The 20502-nt window shown below is 43.9% G+C and overlaps 1 protein-coding gene across 2 annotated transcripts in view; it reads left to right on the forward strand.

The window, feature by feature from the left end:
- The window catches only part of NSUN7 (NOP2/Sun RNA methyltransferase family member 7), a 40284-nt gene that overhangs the window by 12432 nt on the left and 7350 nt on the right, over window positions 1-20502 (forward strand). For both annotated transcript variants that reach the window (XM_069976497.1, XM_069976496.1), the window contains exons 3-7: window positions 8668-8726; window positions 11521-11651; window positions 13723-13875; window positions 14204-14387; window positions 19821-20031. In XM_069976497.1, coding sequence (XP_069832598.1) covers window positions 8668-8726; window positions 11521-11651; window positions 13723-13875; window positions 14204-14387; window positions 19821-20031 — 738 coding nt within the window. The remainder of the gene's footprint in view (window positions 1-8667; window positions 8727-11520; window positions 11652-13722; window positions 13876-14203; window positions 14388-19820; window positions 20032-20502) is intronic.

The following is a 20502-nucleotide window of genomic DNA, read 5'->3' on the forward strand; positions in this document are numbered from 1 at the left end:
ACCAACCGTTCTGTGACCCGGACGGGTCACGAAACGGCTGGTCTCTTACTATGTGTGCACATAGCCTAACATAGTAAATAAGGTTGAAAAAAGATAAGAGTCCATTACGTTTAACCTATGATCCTACTGTGTTGACCCAGAGGAAGTCAAAAACCATCATATAGCAGATGGCAATTGCCCTGTCACAGCGAGAAAATTTCCTTCCCAACCAATATAACAATCAGAATAAATCCCTGGATCAGCGACCGTTCACATGAAATTCTAGTGCCCATATCTTCTAATATTATATTTATTGAGAAATACATCCAGGCCTCCCTTGAACTTATTTAATGAATTACCCCAAACAGAACATTCTCTTATCTGTGGGTCTTATCCGTCTTCCTCTGTAAGGTAGCCATGTGCATCATCATATTGGTGGTAGATTGAACTGCTTCGTTGATGGTACAAAATATCTTGGTTCAGAAATCTTGCTATCTTTGCATATACAGTCCATTCCATTGAAATCAATGGATCCGGTGTAGGTACACCGCAGTTTACATTTGCCAGTTTGAAAGCATATACCATAAACATAGCCAATGCCCAGATGTAAACTTACCTAAGGCATATGGACATTATAGACGAAGTCATACAGGCAGTTGTAGCACACCCACCTAGCTTGGCCCTGTAGTGTATAGTTGGCCATGCATTTAAATGGCTGCCGTGTAATACCACTTTCCCCTGTAAAGAGAATTGTTTGCTGTTACTGTCCCTCACAAACAATGATCCAGCAATGATGGTTTAAAAATGCTTCTTTATTTCAGTGCCGATAAAAGCAGAAGATATAATACATGTATCACAGGGACCACCTGGATACACCGACATGTTTCCGAAGTGTCCCTGTGACACATGCGTTATATGTTCTGCTTTTATCAGCACCGAAATAAAGAAGCATTTTTCACTCCTCATCCCTGGACCACATCTTTGTTTGGATTTGACGTTGGATGGAAGTGGAATCCAGCATTGTCCGAGTGGTGATCAGTATACTGATCTAGTTTCTATGTAACATGGAGTTGTCCTCATGAGACGGAACAGTGGTAAACAGCAGATGACGTTCCCCAATTACCTCTATTGTAGAGTGGCTGAGTCATGTTGTTTGATTCACGTGAAAGTCACAACACGCGATTCTGGTCATGTAACTGATCTGGTGCTGAGATTACGTTGGTAGGTTAGTCAGGCTCTGTCCATAACCCATTCATCAGAGAAAAAGCAACCTGTGAGAAGGACTTCAGGGATGAGGTTTGCTAGTAGTTACAGTGTTTGTTGCTAGCTACCAGACCACGTGTGTTTGGTCAGAGTTATTTTACTTGTGATAAGACTTGGCAAATACTGATAAAGCTGAATGCTTCCAAATTGGAGTTGGCTTCATATTTATTATTATTGTTTGTTGTAAGAAACCATTGCATTCCAGTGCAGTGACGTACCAGCGAGGAGCAGCATGCATCGTCATCCAAATGTACGTCCAGTCATTGGTAAGCAGAAAGCTTTCATCTGGTAGGGTATAGAGCCCTGGGAACTACTTGTTCCCTCTTCTGTTGGGCACCGAGCCCAACAGCGTTGTTAGGATGTTGAGGGTGCATAAGGTGCCTAACCGACCAGGTAAGAGCTGGCTTGAAAGTTAATAAAGGTAAAAACACACAATGGGGGAGATTTATCAAAAGGTGTAAATATATACCAGGTGTAAACTGCACTCAGCAACCAATCACAGCTCAGCTTCCAGCTCTGGTAGAACAAAAGTGGAGCTGTGATTGGTTACTGTGGGCAGTTTACACCAGGTGTATATTTACACCCTTTGATAAATCTCCCCCAATGTGGTTTTCTTTCTATTGGCCGTGTGCATTGGATGCTTCTGAAATGCTGCTGTTAACCTGAATTTTTTGATATTTGCCAGTCTTAGCTAAAACGACAGGTAACAGCAGCAATTCAAAAGCTTTTCCTTGAACACGGTCAATCACGTTGAGGCTATGTTCACACAACGTACAGACAACAGCCGTTGTTTGCATTGACTTCGATGCAACACATTTAACTATGAAAAGAATTTAATTGAAAACAACGGCCATTCTTGTCATAAAATGTACGTTGTGTAAACATAACCTGAAATTGCAATTCAGCCGCAATGCAACCACATCATTTGTTCTTACCTAAAGGCTGGCCTTACAGCTGTTTGGGGAGGACTCATTCAGCAAACAGCTATCACTCCTGACATTCTCCGTCCCGTACTATTATGTACAACCCAGGCAAGCTTGGGGCGTCTTACCGATGAATTTGATCCACATGAACGCTATACCTATGGTGGTGAACCTAGCTATTGCTAACAGCAATTCCCATCATACTTGGGCTGTCAAAGCCATATCTTTGGCTGTCCGGGCATGATGGGAATTGTAGTTTTGCAACAGCTGGAGGGCCGAAGGTTTGCAATCTCTGCTTAATAGTTTCCATTGTCATTACCATTTTTTTCTGTAGAATACATTAGTTGCATCCAGAGCTAAAAATCCTTCTCCAATTTGTACCACACCTTTACACACCCATATTAGCATATACCCTTCATATGTTCACTGTAGTGTCTTCTTATAACATTCTGGGGTCCGCTTGAGACTACTTCTCCTGCACCTGCTAGTTCTTCATCAGTTTTTACTATTTAGATTTGAGATGAGTCTGAAAACTGTGTGTATGGAGATATATATATATATATATATATATATATATATATATATATATTATAAAAATATACCACAGCTGTATGTGCCTAAGAAATAATAATATTAAGGCTGGGTTCACACTACGTATATTTCAGTCAGTATTGTGGTCCTCATATTGCAACCAAAACCAGGAGTGGATTAAAAACACAGAAAGGCTCTGTTCACACAATGTTGAAATTGAGTGGATGGCCGCCATTTAAAGGGGTTATCCAGCGCTACAAAAACATGGCCACTTTCTTCCTACTGTTGTCTCCAGTTTGGGTGGGGTTTTGAAACTCAGTTCCATTTAAGTAAATGGAGCTTAATTGCAAACTGCACCTGAACTGGAGACAACAGTATGGGGAAAAGTGGCCATGTTTTTGTAGCGCTGGATAACCCCTTTAATGGCAAATATTTGCTGTTATTTTAAAACAACGGCTGTTATATTGAAATAATGGCAGTTATTTGCCATTATATGGCGGCCATCCACTCAATTTCAACATTGTGTGAACAGATCCTTTCTGTGTTTTTTTAATCCACTCCTGGTTTTACTTGCAATACTGACTGAAATATACTGACTGAAATATACGTAGTGTAAACCCAGCCTTAAAAAAGAAAACTATCGCTGTTTATTGTCAGACAGTGAACCTATGATGTTTTTTTTGGCAGGATATCAGTGCTTCTGTCTGTGTTTCCATCGCTGTGTTGGAAATTTCTATTGCACAAAGGGGAGTGGGGGTCGTGTCCAGCTCTCATCCAACAATAAAACCATCGAAATGTGGGGTGCCCTGAGATGTTCTGTGGTATGCTTTCAATGTGTAAATCTGGAGTCGACTGTTGCTCTGCAGTTATCCCTAAAGTGCTAAACAGTCTTGGTCTCTGGGATTCCCTTCCTTCCCCAGCAGGACCCCCTTCTAGAGGGTTTTGCAGCTCACCTTAGATTCCTGCTTTCCTGTGTTTTATTGGTGGCTGATTCCAATCTCTGCATTCACCAGGGATTCTATAACAATAAGAAATAAATAAACACTAATTACTAAAGAGTAAACAATAGGTTGGTGAGACTCATAGTGTGATAAGGATAAGGCCATGCTCATACCACATTTTGGAGTCCATATTTGCTGAATACTTGTAAAAGTTCCCAAGCCTATATGTATAAAATGTCTATAGACTAGGGATGGTCCGAACCTGGTTTGGTTCGGGTTCGTACAAACCCGAACTCTCGGCAATGATTCCCACTGTCTGCCCCCTCCGTGGAGAGGGTGGATACAGCGGGAGGACCGCCTGGAAAACTGGGATACAGCCATAACCATAGGCTGTATCCCAGTTTTCCAGGCGGTCCTCCCGCTGTATCCACCCGCTGCACGGAGCGGGCAGACAGCGGGAATCTAATGTTGAGCGTTTGGCTGATTCGGACCATCCCTACTATAGACCTCTATTAGCCAACACACATGTTTTTCCCCTCAATATAAATATTTGCAAGAAGTAACTCATGTATTATGCAGCTCAGTTTGTTAGGCCCAACTCATCATACTATCATGTGTTTTCTATGGTACTTCATAGGACTGAAAGTATTATGTTACCTCAGTAGCACTCAGCAACTGAAACACTTTAGGGTTCTAGGGTGAAACCACAAACAGTAGAAGTAACAGCTCACAGTATGAATACTGTCCTAATGTAAATGCTGGTTCCCCAGATGAGGAGCAGAGAGGGCTTGTAATCTTGGCCCAATCCCGCAGGTAATCCGAATCAAGACATGCAGAGAGTCCGCAGCTCCATGCTAAGGAAAATGTTCAGGCTTTATTTAAACCATCATAAAAGCTCACATACAGGATAATGCCTTTTGGAGTCTAGCCCCTTAGTCATAGCAAATCTAAATGCGTTACAATCACATGATTGCCTTGTGTCAGTACATACTGAACACTGGAATCCAAATGGGACATACATTAGTACACATACTAATGATCACTACTATAACTTAGGCCCTTCGGAAATCCTATGTCTAAATGCAAAATCTAGAAAGTTTCACATTTTTGTAGGACATGAACCCAATACCACCTTGTTGCAGCCTTTCCACACTCTCTATTGCACATACAGATAAGCCGCATAGCTACCCTTGATGATAATCACAAAAATGTTTAGAAAGACCCGACATGGATCTATGTGGGCAAATTTGTGTGCCAAATATGAGTGCCAATTGTACATCTCCAAATATGCTCCATAATTCTGGTTTTTTTATCCTATGTTTGGTGTATCAGTATTTTGGTATGCCCTAATTGGATTCTAGTTCCCATGTTTTTGATATGTTCTGACACAAGTTGATCATGTGATTGTAATGCTTCATCTTGTTCGGGGTGTCTCCTATTAGTGGTGAAAATTAGAGATGAGCAAACCGGTTCGGCCGGTATGGGATCTGGTTCGGATTTTATTTTTCTTGCTTTCTAAAATGGCAGCCGCCATTCTAGAAAGCAGGAAGTGTTCCAGGCGGGAAAAGCGCTTTCCCATGATGCCTGGAACCCATCCAATCAGCATGGATCTTGCACTAGCCCACCCCCTGTGTGACGTCTGTATTAACCGCACCACGCAGTCTGCACAGAGAGAGGAAGGAGGTTGTTACTGGCTGCAGTGCACACAGCTCGTGAATATCAAAACGCTGCTGGTGCTGCTGCTGTTGTGTACTACAGACTACTGAGAAGATATTGTAGGAAAGGAAAGATTAGGAAAGTGGAGAGGAGAAACATCTAGTGATTGGAGAGAAATATAGAGAGGGCGAAAGATAGATAGATTAGGCATAGGACAGCAAAGGGTGCACGGAACAAAAACATGTTCTACAGATATACAAGTCCTATACTTCTGATAGTGTTTATATCACATCCGTCTTATCCTGAGAGACAAAAATACCTGGTGCAGGTGTATAGCAAAAAAGTCTTTAAAAAAGTGCTATACATATAGACAATTTCTATACTCGCACCCTTCTGATAGTGTGTGTGTATATAACATCCGTCTTATCATGAGAGACAAAAATACCTGGTGCAGGTGTACAGCATAAAAGTATTTAAAAAAGTGCTATACATATAGACAATTTTTATACTTGGACCCTTCTGATAGTGTGTATATCACATCCGTCTTATCCTGACAGACAAAAATACCTGGTGCAGGTGTATAGCATAAAGTCTTAAAAAAAGTGCTATATATATAGACAATTTCTATACTTGTCCTATATATTACAAGTCATATATATATACACAAGTCCTATATATTACAGAAACTACTGTTCTCATCTACCAAGTGTAGAAATCAGAATTTGAATATAAAGTCATGGCACAGCGGCAGCAGGAAACCTCACAAAGCATTTCAGGCAGAGGGCAGGGCAGAGAGTCTGGCTCAAGGGGCAGAAGAGGAAGTAGTGCAGGAAGAGGGTCCAGTGGAAGGCCTGAGCTTTCTTTATCACACCAGGGTCGTGTCCACATGTCTAATTCCACAATCCTGGAGTGGCTGGCTCATACTTCGACGTCCACAAGGATGAGTAGTGAGACAGCCAGCTAGGTATCTGTGGGTACCTCGGACACGACCCTGACTTGGCACAGGCATGCAGCAATTTCCCCACGCCCTCCATCTGACATCTTCAGCAACATCCCGCTAACTTTTGACCCGCCGCCTGCAAGGGAACTGTTGGCATCTATGAGCAGCGAACTGCTCTTTGATGATAATGAGCACGTGGGGGAAGAGAGAGGGGACAATCAAGTGCAGGGCATAGCTGTGTAGGAGGCGATATCAGAGCGATATCCTGCCTGGCCTCCATGTTGACTACTGTTGCTCCTGCCCTTGGCTCCATGTTGGCTACTGCTGGACCTTAACTGGCATCCATGTTGGCTACTGTTGCTCCTGCCTGGCCTCCGTGTTGGCTACTGCTGCTCCTGTACTGGCCTCCGTGTTGGCTACTGCTGCTCCTGCCTGGCCTCCATGTTGGCTACTGCTGATCCTGCCTGGCCTCCATGTTGGCTACTGTTGCTCCTGCCTGGCCTCCATGTTGACTACTGCTGCTCCTGCCCTTGGCTCCATGTTGGCTACTGCTGGGCCTTAACTGGCATCCATGTTGACTACTACTGTGCCTGCCCTTGCCTCCTTGTTGGCTACTGCTGGGCCTTAACTGGCATCCAGGTTGACTACTGGTGTGCCTGCCCTTGCCTCCATGTTGGCTACTGCTGGGCCTTAACTGGCATCCAGGTTGACTACTGGTGTGCCTGCCCTTGCCTCCATGTTGGCTACTGCTGGGCCTTAACTGGCATCCAGGTTGACTACTGGTGTGCCTGCCCTTGCCTCCTTGTTGACTACTGCTGCTCCTGTACTGGCCTCCGTGTTGGCTACTGCTGCTCCTGCCTGGCCTCCATGTTGGCTACTGCTGATCCTGCCTGGCCTCCATGTTGGCTACTGTTGCTCCTGCCTGGCCTCCATGTTGACTACTGCTGCTCCTGCCCTTGGCTCCATGTTGGCTACTGCTGGGCCTTAACTGGCATCCATGTTGACTACTGCTGTGCCTGCCCTTGCCTCCTTGTTGGCTACTGCTGGGCCTTAACTAGCATCCAGGTTGACTACTGGTGTGCCTGCCCTTGCCTCCATGTTGGCTACTGCTGGGCCTTAACTGGCATCCAGGTTGACTACTGGTGTGCCTGCCCTTGCCTCCATGTTGGCTACTGCTGGGCCTTAACTGGCATCCAGGTTGACTACTGGTGTGCCTGCCCTTGCCTCCTTGTTGACTACTGCTGCTCCTGTACTGGCCTCTGTGTTGGCTCCTGCTGCTCCTGCCTGGCCTTCATGTTGGCTACTGTTGCTCCTGCCTGACCTCCATGTTGGCTACTGCTGCTCCGGCCTGGCCTCCATGTTGGCTACTGCTGCTCCTGCCTGGCCTACATGTTGACTACTGTTGCTGATGCCTGTCCTCCATGTTGGCTACTGCTGCTCCTGCATGGCCTCCATGTTGACTACTGCTGGTCCGGTACTGGCCTCAAATTACTATTGATGGACCTCCACTGGCCTCCAATGGCTACTGCTGCTCCTTCACTGCATTTGTGACCTTTTTCCTGCATAGACCCTGTAATGGTGAGTTTCCTGCATAGACCCTGTAATGGTAAATATTGAAGTAAAAAAAAAATTGACTTTGAGATATTGAAAAGATAATGGTGTTACTGACATGTAGAGTCCTAAATTCAACCAAATACACTACCCCCGTATCATATAGATGCTTTAAACTATGAAATCCGAAGAAATCCGAAATTCGGTCGAATCAAACTTTCCGAAAAAATCGGGAAGTCCGGTCAGAACGAACTTTTGAAAAGTTCGCTTATCTCTAGTGAAAGCACCTTGAATGTCTATTGTATTTGGATTTGCCATGACTAAGAGGCAAGACCCAGAGGCGCCTTGGCGTGTTTTTATCCTGTATGTGAGCTTTTAAAATGGTTTGAACAAAGCCTGGACATTTTGCTTACCATGGAGCTGTGGACTCTCTGCATGTCTTGATTCTTTTCTAAGGCCAAGCATTGGTCACAGGGGGTGCAACCAGGTCCAGCAGAGAAGGGGACCCCATAGCTGCCAACTGTATTCATCCCTAGTGATTTGTGAGTCACTGGATGTAACTGTATTGTAATCACTTATATGGTCTGCAGAGCCGGTATCTATCACTATGTGGGGAAATATTAGTAATTGTATGGTAGTTTTATTTAGTAACAGTATGTCGGTAATGGGTGGTCATGGCGTGGCAGTATTATTTGGAAGCATTGTACCACTATGAGGTGGTTATATGAAGTCATGGTTTGGTCAGTAAAATGTGTACATGTCATTTGTGGTGGTAATGACCAGAAACTGTGGTCTGTTTCTGTGAGTTGTTTTCCATACACATCCATTGAATGCCTCCATATGTATCCATTACACGGCTGATCATTGTATTTCTTATTTACAGATCAAGATCTTCTTGAGACAATATTACTGGTCAGTGGCTTCTATCATTCCCAACCTCTAGTGAGTACCATATACCGGGGGATATTATGAGCATATTATTATCATGTACTGTAGATTTCTACTGGAAAGTATTCACAGATTTGGAGAAAATAAAAGTCTTAAAGGGGAACTCCGGTTAAGAAAAACTTGTTTTCTATTAAAAGTACATTTAAAGTTAAATATATGTGTCTATACAATGTATTACCGTACCTGTATGGTTCTGCCACACTGCTAGCTGATAGAAATCCAGAAAGTGAAGAAAAATGGCATCTGTGCAAATCCACATTGTCTCCTGCTCCTTCTGCTATCCCCCCTTAGGAGAAAAATCTTCCATGTCTCTGTCTCACATTGTGTGTGTTTGCTGAGATCAGGCTGATGATGCAGACAGGGGGCAGGGCGTGATGTCCCAGGAGTCTTGGCTGGATCCCCCAATCCCCTAAGTGATCCACCATCTCTGACCGGCCAGAAGCAGCTGTTGCACTGATTTCTCTGATTGTGCAGAAGTGTGCAGTGAAATTAGGGCTGTGTTCACACATGTTGGAGTGTCATTGCAGTACTGCAGCGTATTCACAAAAATGATGCAGTAACACAAGTAAATGATGCTAAACAGCAGAAAGGATCAGAGCCTTATTGTGGGGCTCAACTTCAAAGATAACAGATGCTTGATCATAATATGAGCGTGGAAATGAAAAGAAAAAACAATTCTAAAAGTTCTTTACTTTATTCCAATATCAGCGTTACAGGTAGAGAATACAGCGTGCTGTGTGGTGTTACAGGTAGAGAATACAGTGTGCTGTGTGGTGTTACAGGTAGAGAATACAGGGTGCTGTGTGGTGTTACAGGTAGAGAATACAGGGTGCTGTGTGGTGTTACAGGTAGTAACTGTGTGCTGTGTGGTGTTACAGGTAGAGCATACAGCGTGCTGTGTGGTGTTACAGGTAGAGAATACAGCATGCTGTGTGGTGTTACAGGTAGAGAATACAGCGTGCTGTGTGGTGTTACAGGTCAAGAATACAGGGTGCTGTGTGGTGTTACAGGTAGAGAATACAGGGTGCTGTGTGGTGTTACAGGTAGAGAATACAGGGTGCTGTGTGGTGTTACAGGTAGAGAATACAGCGTGCTTTGTGGTGTTACAGGTAGAGAATACAGCGCTGTGTGGTGTTACAGGTAGAGAATAGAGCGTGCTCTGTGGTGTTACAGGTAGGGAATACAGCGTGCTGTGTGGTGTTACAGGTAGAGAATACAGTGTGCTGTGTGGTGTTACAGGTAGAGAATACAGGGTGCTGTGTGGTGTTACAGGTAGAGAATACAGGGTGCTATGTAGGGTTACAGGTAGAGAATACAGTGTGCTATGTGGTGTTACAGGTAGATAATACAGCGTGCTGTGTGGTGTTACAGGTAGAGAATACAGCGTGCTGTGTGGTGTTACAGGTAGAGAATACAGCGTGCTGTGTGGTGTTACAGGTAGAGAATACAGTGTGGTGTTACAGGTAGAGCATACAGCGTGCTATGTGGTGTTACAGGTAGAGAATGCAGTGTGCTGTGTGGTGTTACAGGTAGAGAATACAGTGTGCTGCGTGGTGTTACAGATAGAGAATACAGCGTGCTGTGTGGTGTTACAGGTAGAGAATACAGTGTGGTTTTACAGGTTGAGAATACAGTGAGCTGTGTGGTGTTACAGGTAGAGAATACAGTGCTGTGTGGTGTTACAGGTAGAGAATACAGGGTGCTGTGTGGTGTCATAGGTAGAGAATACAGCGTGCTGTGTGGTGTTACAGGTAGAGAATACAGTGTGCTGTGTGGTGTTACAGGTAGAGAATACAGTGTGCTGTGTGGTGTTACAGGTAGCGAATACAGTGTGATGTGTGGGGTTACAGGTAGAGAATACAGCGTGCTGTGTGGGGTTACAGGTAGAGAATACAGTGTGGTTTTACAGGTAGAGAATACAGCATGCTGTGTGGGTGGGTGGGACCACAATGAAATCATAAATTACTTCAAATAATTCAGTAACACAATGAAACTGCAATGTGTGAACACAGCCTAGATGTTCTGCAACAGCTTTGGGCAGGGAATAGGCAGGGTGGAGGACTGTGATGAACAGCTGAGGGAAAGCATTGCATTCTGGAACCTGTAGTACTGTGTACAACTGATAAACTAGGAAGTGCAGAAACACAAAACAGAACAAAACCCCCCAAAACAAATGGATTTTTGGTAGCTTCAGAAGTGGAATAGATAGGTAAGTAATGCTTTATGCTTCTGCAGAACTTTCACTTTTTTTTTAACCTCTACCTGGAGTTCCCCTTTAACTTAACTTGGTTTTGGAACAGTAAGTAATTTTAGGCTTTGCTGTACATTGTATGTCACAGATTTTCTTCTCATTGCTATGGACTACTGATACATGTGGAACGTACCAGATCTGTGGCCCATTGTCCAGCTGAGGTTTAGCAACAGTACCAGGGAAACTGCAAAGAACAGCAGTGTCAGGCATTGCAGGCATTTCCCAGATCCCTACACATTGGTAGCCTGCCCTAAGGACAGACTATCCATTTTTACGCACTTAAATGATTTAGGCCATCAGTCAGCGATTGTTTAACTGAATGCGAGCTGAGCTGCAGTAACACAGTGCCACTGTTACATAGTGAATAGAGTCTGACCCCATTCACTGTCTAATGATGGCTTATTCTGACAATAGGCTATCAATCGTATTATCTCAGAAAACCCATTTAAACACTCTAAAATATCTTATATAAAGTATGAATGTTATACATGTGTAACATATACAAAAATGGACGTGAATGCCTTCTTCTTCCTTCAGCCTGATGAAATGACAAGTCTGGTAGTGGTCATGTTATATGACTTCCAGTATCGAAAGTTTCAGCCAAGATTTATATCCAGTAAAGACGATATTATAGAAGAAGTACAAGAGGTAGAAAAACTACTTGACAGGTAAGTCACCAATCTGGGATGTATTTCATTTTTCTTTTTTTAACGTTTCTTGGGTATATGCGGGTGAACCAGTGTGTAATAGAATAGTATCTAGGTTCCAAAGTGTCATATATGCCGTAGCTATATAATCAGGACAGGATTCCCATAAGGCACATAAAGGGCTGTTAAGACCTCAGGTGAAAGGGCATGGTGGCTGTGACTACTAGGGTAAAATGGAGACACCACCTGCAGAGGTGGGGCTCTGCTCTGATCACTAGTATAAAGAGAGTAGGCCGGCTATGACCACTGGGAAAATGGAAGTGTAGCTGTGCTCTAACAATGGGGAAAAGGGTGCAATCCATGCAATGGCCTTTGGTGAAAGAAATAGGGTGAATACTACAGTGACCACTTGAGTTAGACTGAGCTGCAGCGAATTACAATACCAGGCACAACCACTATAAAATGTATGGCGCTGTGTCTGGTCAGGGGAACCCAGCTAATCAGCCAGGATGCTGGGAGTCTGACATTGATGATCTCTCCTGAGGATAGGTCATCATTACTTAAAAAAAACCCCACTTGAATAGAAATTTCCATATTGCGAGCGCTGTCCGTTTTAACATAAGTATGCAGCACATGTTTGCCCTTAAACAAAATCCATCCTTTCATCCTTCAATTTGGCAGCTTGTACAAGACAATGTATGCATAAGCATTAGCCTTTCTTCTCCAACAGCAAACACTTATTTCTATTGATTTAAGTTGATGTCTGTACATACAATGACTATTATCGGACTCAAATACCATACATTACGTATTTGGGTTGGTTTCTAAGCAATACCTTGCTATATTAGGTGCCCCTTATCCCCGAAAGAACACAAGATCACATAGCCTTTAGGCTCCTAGGCAGTCTATATGTGATTTGTTATCTTTTAAGAGACACAACCTACAATACAGGCTATTTGGGTGGCCGCCCAGGGCTCAAGACTCCGTTGGGGCTCATAGAATATTGAGCCCAGTAACACCATGTGTATGATAATATTAGCTAGGAGTATTGCCCTTTTTCTGAATGCTGTCATAGTATCTTCCATTAGGGTCCTATAAGACAAAGCGATTTTTGACAATTACAGATTAACAATAAATTATCGCAAACGAGAGTTTTTGGGAACACCCTTAAATTTTTCACCATAACACACAGAACGGTAATTGTTAGTTACGACTGTTACTACTATCGTTTACTCCTTCTGATCTCAGCAAAAGAATGATGTGTACATTTAGTGAATATTTATAGAACATTTAGCGATTGTTGCCTGCACACAAATGAAACGATTATCATTTAAATTCGAACAATATAACGATTTTTCGCATTATAACCATCCCATGTAATAACGCCCTTAGATTAGGGCATTCTATAGTTTGACCACTAACTGTAAAGAACCCTTTGAATAAATATATCATGTGGCACTTCTTTGTACTGACTACGTGTATATCTCTACATGTTAATAGGATCATTACTAAGGTGTCTTTTTTAAGTGTCAGATTTCTTCAGCTTCTCGTTGTAAAAAAGACATCTCATCCCACTTATGAGGGTATGTTAACACTGAGCAAATGCGGCGGAATTCCTTGGCGGATCGCTCAGCCACGGAATCCCGCAGTGCTCAGTGTCCCGATGTGAGTGAATGAGAGGGCACACGCTCTTCCACTGCCTCCGCTCAAAGAAGTGACATGCCGCTTCTCTGGATTTATTTTGGTATGATGAAGAACACCACGTCAATACAGTCCATTTCCAAGACCTTGTTTTGTTCTGTTTATGCCCAATTGTGTTATAATCAGGAAGAGTAGCCTCATGCGATCCCTAGATAGCACTTAGGACTTGCTCATCACATGCAGATTATGGGAATATATCTAACCTCTAGCTGGATTTTGCACGTCCTAAGAGCTTTCTTGTTGAGTGTAATAAAACCATGAACACATACCCCTGTTTTGTGCGCTCTCTCTTGTGCTTTGTCTCAGACTCCTTTGTTGGAAAATGTGTGGAAACAACGCCTCTTATGCCTTTTTATTCCAGAGCTTAATGCTTTTATATTGTTTCATTTAGCTATAAAACCAAGCTGGCTGCAGCCCTTGCAAAATGTCGAATTAAGTATGCAGCTCCAACCATTGAGTATATATTACCGGAGACAGTACGGAAGCAAGAACAAAGAGCCTTCACATTACCCATTTATGCTTGGGTTAACACAGTTAAGGCCAGGTAAGTAGCAGTAGAAACCATAATAAAACGCGAGGATTTTTGCACCAGGTTATTGGAAGATAAGTCAGTGAAAAGTCAGCAGTTATATAGTGGCCAAGGGCAGGAAAGTAATTGGGACGTTGTGCCCTCTTAGTGTTTACAGTGCTGGGGAAGATTTTGCCTTCTGCTATTCTATAGGTCACAAGGGGACTATAACCGTATTCAGTGCAAAGCCGCTACTTGGCCAGCAAACAGCTCAACTCAATTTAATATCCTTTTTTTTACTAGTACGTTGACAGCTTTGTGGACAGTTTTAGGGTTTTAATTCTTGCTATGCTTTTGTTTCCAGCGTCATGGAAGTTTTTAACACCTTAAAGCGAGAAGGGTTCACCCAGATTGAATCCCCCGCAGAACTGGATGGCTATACCTATTGTGTGGACCAACATTGCCAAGATTTGCTCATTTTTCCATCGCATATTAAAGAGGAACTTGGCAACATGGAGATGGTAGTTCATTACCAGCTGGTACTACAGGTAGATTTGTGCTCAAGTTTATTATAAATGTATCCAGCGTGGAGTGTATTCACTAGCTTGGTTGTTAAAATGCTGATGACTGACTATAGTGCCCGTCCCCTGGGTACCAGGCTGGCAGCTGTTTTCATATAAGCTACAGTGTCAGCATGGCAAGTAAAAAAAAAAGTCTTGTAATAAAATGTGCATATTCCAGAGAGGGTGATTATCTTATCCATATATAATTTTTTTTTCTTTTTTTAATTTTAATTGAAGACAATTCTATGAATTGTATGAAGCCAGTCCCTATCTATATATTTTATAAGTATATGAATATCATGGAAGGGGCTCCTACACTCTGAATTCCTGTTTTTGAGCCCATGCATAGAGATGTTAAAGGGGTTATCCAGCTCTACAAAAACATGGCCACTTTCCCCCTACTGTTGTCTCCAGTTTGGGTGGGGTTTTGAAACTCAGTTCCATTGAAGTAAATGGAGCTTAAAGGGGTATTCCAGGGAAAATCAATAATTTAGCAAAGGAAAGGGTTAACCGAGGTTAACACTTTCCTAATATACTTACCTGTTGTTTTTTGGCCCCCCAAGGAGATCTCCGGTCCGGTCACGTTATCTTGCAGCTTGTGGCTCGGATCCTCTTCTCCTTCCGGTTCGGTGACGTCACCACCCGGCCGGCGTCGCTCTCCGTCTCATTAGCAGCAGAGCACTGAACCCTGACAGGCTTGGTAGCGTGCAGCCAATCAGGGTTCAGTGCTCTGCATCCCCACACGCTTCAGAGTGGGGGTCCCCTGAGGCTGCAGTAAATTATCAGGGGTCGTCGGGCTCAGTGCCGGTCACCAGTTACATGGGCCGGCACTGCACTACAGCAGGTGAATGCGGGGTCTGGCGTCAATCATCACTCCGCAGAACCCCCCCCCCCACCTTGTCAGCGATGCCGACCGAGTCCCGGGAGGGGATGCGGCGGGCGGCATTACTTTATTCATAGCTACCAAACACCCGGCTGCCCGCCGCATCCCTTCCCCCCAGGGACTCGGGGTCGGCATCGGTGGGGAAGTAATGTGTGTCGGCTGCTGATCCCCCCCGGCCCCCCCTCCCTGTGTCCCTGTCAGAGATCGCTCACCCCCACCACCGGAGCGTGCTGCTGGCCCCGATCTCTGCACTGGTCTCAGGCACCTGTACTCAGCTGACAGGCTCTGTGTGAGTGAGGCAGGAGAGATTTCTTGCTCCGTACACAGCGCCTGTCAGCTGAGTACAGGTGCCTGAGACCAGTGCCGAGATCGGGGCCAGCAGCACGCTCCGGGGGTGGGGGTGAGCGATCTCTGACAGGGACACAGTGAGGGGGCCGGGGGGGGATCAGCAGCCGATACACATTACTTCCCCACCGATGCAGACCCGGAGTCCCTGGGGGGAGGGGATGCAGCGGGCAGCCGGGTGTCTGGTAGCTATGAATGAAGTAATGCCGCCCGCCGCATCCCCTCCCGGGACTCGGTCGGCATCGCTGACAAGGTGGGGCGGGGGGGTTCTGCGGAGTGATGATTGACGCCAGACCCCGCATTCACCTGCTGTAGTGCAGTGCCGGCCCATGTAACTGGTGACCGGCACTGAGCCCGACGACCCCTGATAATTTACTGCAGCCTCAGGGGACCCCCACTCTGAAGCGAGGATCCGAGCCACAAGCTGCAAGATCACGTGACCGGACCGGAGATCTCCTTGGGGGGCCAAAAAACAACAGGTAAGTATATTAGGAAAGTGTTAACCTTGGTTAACCCTTTCCTTTGCTAAATTATTGATTTCCCCTGGAATACCCCTTTAATTGCAAACCGCACCTGAACTGGAGACAACAGTAGGGGGAAAAGTGGCCATGTTTTTGTAGCGCTGGATAACCCCTTTAACAAGCAGCAGACCAAGCCTGTTACATGGTCAGCCGTGCAGGGAAATGTATGACCAGATGTGCCCATCCTGGAGATTACAGCTGAGCTTAGAGTTTAGAGAAGCTGTGCCTGCAGAAACCAGGCTGGCTTCCATATAAAAAATGGTATGGGCACCCATGCCAACAGAATGAACAGAGGGCCAGTTCATTGGAATTAATTAGGGTAGATTAATTTGCCTTCATAACTCTTTAACGCCCCATGATGATATATGTGTAATGGGAGTGTAGAAGGGGTATTCCTGTTCCATTACTATTAACATACCAAGCTGAATGCTTGTCTGAACTTTTAAGATATAACTGTATTAATTACCCCAAGATGCCATAAACGTATCACATTCCAGGAATGAAATAAAAAGTGATCGGCAAGTCAAGAAATCCCATCTACCCCAAAATGGTGCCAATAAAGACTACAGATCAGAGCACATAAAGTGAGGTTTTATAGATAAAAAATGTATAAAGCTATAGAGGTCAGAATATAATAATGCAAAACAAATTGATTACACATTTTCAATATATTATTCATAAGTTAACCAAAAAAGGTAAAAGTACATTCATTAAGTCAGATAGAAATGTCCTTGGCACTACTAGATCCACCGCTATAATGCAGCAACTGTGGGGCTAATAATGTCTGCAGTGTCCATGCTACTGATGGTGCTCAACGTGACACATCTGAGGCCATGGTAGTCACTCATATCTTCAAAGAGATCCAATAAAACGTGACACTCATCAAGATGTAGCAATACTTTGTTTTATTCCAAACGTGATCAAGAGCGGACAAGTGAATAGGTGACAGCTGTTTCGCACATAACTGTGAAAAAATGTAACTGCGTGCTTTCTCACAGGACAAGTCCTGTTTAATAGAACACAATGGTCAGCTGACATGAGCTATGTCAGCTGATCGTTGCAGTCGTTTGTCTTTCAACATGTTGAAAGACAAAGGACTTATATAGCGATATGCTGCTCTCTCTGCGGGGAATAGGAGCGGCGGCAGCAGACCGCTGCTATCTGCTATGGGCTGCCCAGACGATCTAGCGATCACCCGGGCACCCCCCCCCCCCCCCGCAGTTCCCCATGGCCCCTCCCGCACTCACCCGCTCGGTGCCGCCGCATGTAATAGCAGCCCGCAGCGCTGACAGCTCTCGTTTGCTCCTCACGGTCACCCCATGTAATAGGGGCTTTAGTTTATAGGACTGAAGCAGATAGCAGAACACTGCTCTGTTATCTTATTTAATCCCATAGTAACTACTAGTGACTACTGTTTTATTTATATAGGGAACATGGGCCTACATTGTCATGATCAGTGGGGGTCCCAGTGTTTGGACATTACCACCTGTCTTATTGATTAATTGATTTGTGAAATTTTCCCTTAAAATTCCTTTTTGTTCAGTGATATAATAATACACTGATACCCAACCTGTGGCTCTGCTATTGTTGCAAAGCTATAATTACCACCATGTCTATACAGCCTTTGGCTGTCCAGGCAGGATGGGGGTTGTAGTCTTCCAACAGCTGTGGAACAAGTTGAAAAACTCTGTATTAATGCATAGCTGTGCTTTAAGCTCCCTTATGTCAAAAATGTGTTTTAGATTCTCTTTAGCAAAAAAAATATATCATTAATGACCTTTTAAGAGGGTTTTCCTACCATTGGAACTTATCCCACATCCACAAGACAGCAGGCAAAAGTCATACTTGGCATAACCGCTGCTTGGTCCCTTTGCATTAGTATATACAGTAGGTTGGCGTACATGAAGGCTGTTAGCTCGGTGTTTATATGACTATATAATGGCAATGATCAGTGTTTGTTACACTTATTACAGCCACTAGCATCCGCAACAATTGGTCTGGAATTATTATGAAGCATCATGCGTCATGCCCTTTCGCTGTATACTACTTTACAAGTGATATTTGTCTTGGAAGCATTTTTGTTATCTGGTTTGGGAAACCAAACATAAAGGGAGATCAAGAGCTGCAGAGAGTGATTTATATCTCCATTGTACACTCTCTCCAGACTTGGAAGCGTGGTGAACGCGGAGGAACAATATCATTGCATGAGTGAGAGGGTTGCGTGGCAACATGTTTATGTCAGGCAGTTTATCATTGCGGACAGAATCTGCCCACTTTGGGAGCTTGATCTTTTAATCCCTAGAAGGACAATGCCAACGTAAAATATTGCGCCTTTCTCTGGGCAGTTTTACTTTGACTGCTGCACGAAGAGAGATAGTGTAGGAGTACAATAAATTGCCATGGAAACTGGTGTAAAGGCATAGATCACTAGGGATGTGTAAGCCATGTTCTGTATTGTCTGAGGACACATTAAAAGGTTTATGCTTTGGGAGAACGTCTAATACCTTGAGTGCATGTGAAGTCTCTTATCGACTTGTTGCATTTTTGATGTCGTCTTGTAGAAAGAAGTAGACTAACCAGCTTACATTGTGTAAAATGCAGGGATGTCTCTAATGCAAATAGGAATTGATGTTGTTAGATGTATAATTAATGGAAATTGCCCTTCTGCCAGGGTATCTGGATTGGTACAGTTGCCAGTTTTACCTGCATAAAGGGATGAACTGTCAAACTTTTTAAAGGGGTGAACAATTATTCACATACCCGATCTATGGCCACTGCTATTCAGACACTCAGTGGGTTTCTGCAAATCAATTCCTGGTCCCCACTCAGCAGACAGGATATGAGTGGGGACCACTATGGAGAACGTCCCCACTGCGGCCAGTGACTGACTGAGCAGACATTTCCTGTGTGTGGAGATGGGACCAGAAAGTGATGATCAGCGCACGGCCAGTGAGAGACAGAACAATAGCAGTGGGGACCAGGCAAGTGAGTAACATTTTTTTTTTCTATTAACCAAGCCTTCCTCCTTTTAAAAATGTTTGCAATGTTTTAAACTTCCACTGAATGATTTAATGGAACACTCTGGTGCTAAGCTCTTATCCAAAGGTTTCTAATGTTGAGACCTGCATCTGTCAGATACAAGATATTCTACAACTATCTGATTGATGGCTCATAGCCAGAACTTTACTTATTGGGAAAATGGGGGACTTATCACACCCAATGACCGATTCAGTAAAGAGGTGTTAAGGAGGTTGTTGTCCTCAGAGGGTAGCAGTACTTGCATGTGGCTCTCTCCAATGAATTCTATAGGAAACAGAGAAAGAGGCACCTCTTCACTGGCGTTTACGTGAATATTTTCCATTATCAGTTAGCAAAAGGGGATCATCGTTCCTTTAGTATATTTGTGGCATATCTTTATTGAGTAATAGAAAATGACAAACTGCACTGTGATGCATTGGCAAACAGAGCTCAGTCATTCTTTATAGTACGTGTGTACACCTGCCCATTTTCAGGAAAATATGGATTATAACTGTGTTCCAGACTATGTTATATGCTATAAAATTACAGTTTAGAGTACACAACTAGAAAACCATATGATTCTTCACTGCACCTTATTGTATACTGACATATGATGTGCATCACCTCTGATTTGCTTTTTCACATCCTCAGGACAAGTCACACAGCCTGGCAGCACATTCAGTAAAAGCCTTGCTCAACACGGATGACGACATTATAGTGGCCAACCCGTACGCAGACTTCACTATTGCTCACATCTCTGCGCTGACCAGTCAGTTTTCTTGCAATATATATGTGTGCGGAGTTAAGTCAGAATCCAGAGAAGAAGAAATGGTGGAATTGTTCCGCAACATGGAATGTAGAAGTAAGTTTTTCAGGTTGCGGTATACGGTTATGGTATGGTTGTGAAGTCCACCAGTTAGCGTAAAGAGACCAGGCTGTGTCTCCTCCAGATTGAAAAAAAGCTGTTTCTCTAATAATATCCATCGGCAGTAACTACGCAGTGTCCAGCTCATAAAAGCCGTAAAACATGACATGGGATATTAGCTAAACCAGAATCTCCTCCAAAAGGAAGAAGACCTATTTGTAGAGCTCTTTTGGGGTTCCTCCTCTTGCTAGTACAGAGATGGTACCCTGTGGTTGGAAGAGAACTCTGATAATAGATCTTTGGAGATGTTTTTTCTTTTGGAGACCACAGGTTGGTGTAGGAAGTCCTATTGGCAATGCTTAGTCAGGTTTCAGACCTGTTTTTATCAGTCCAACATTGACTTACATGTTAGCCATCTACATAAGTGGCAATAGATCATTTGCATTCAGACCTGGTTATAAATGCCAA

The sequence above is a fragment of the Dendropsophus ebraccatus genome, chromosome 7 (assembly GCF_027789765.1).
Source record: "Dendropsophus ebraccatus isolate aDenEbr1 chromosome 7, aDenEbr1.pat, whole genome shotgun sequence".
Lineage (NCBI taxonomy): Eukaryota > Metazoa > Chordata > Amphibia > Anura > Hylidae > Dendropsophus > Dendropsophus ebraccatus.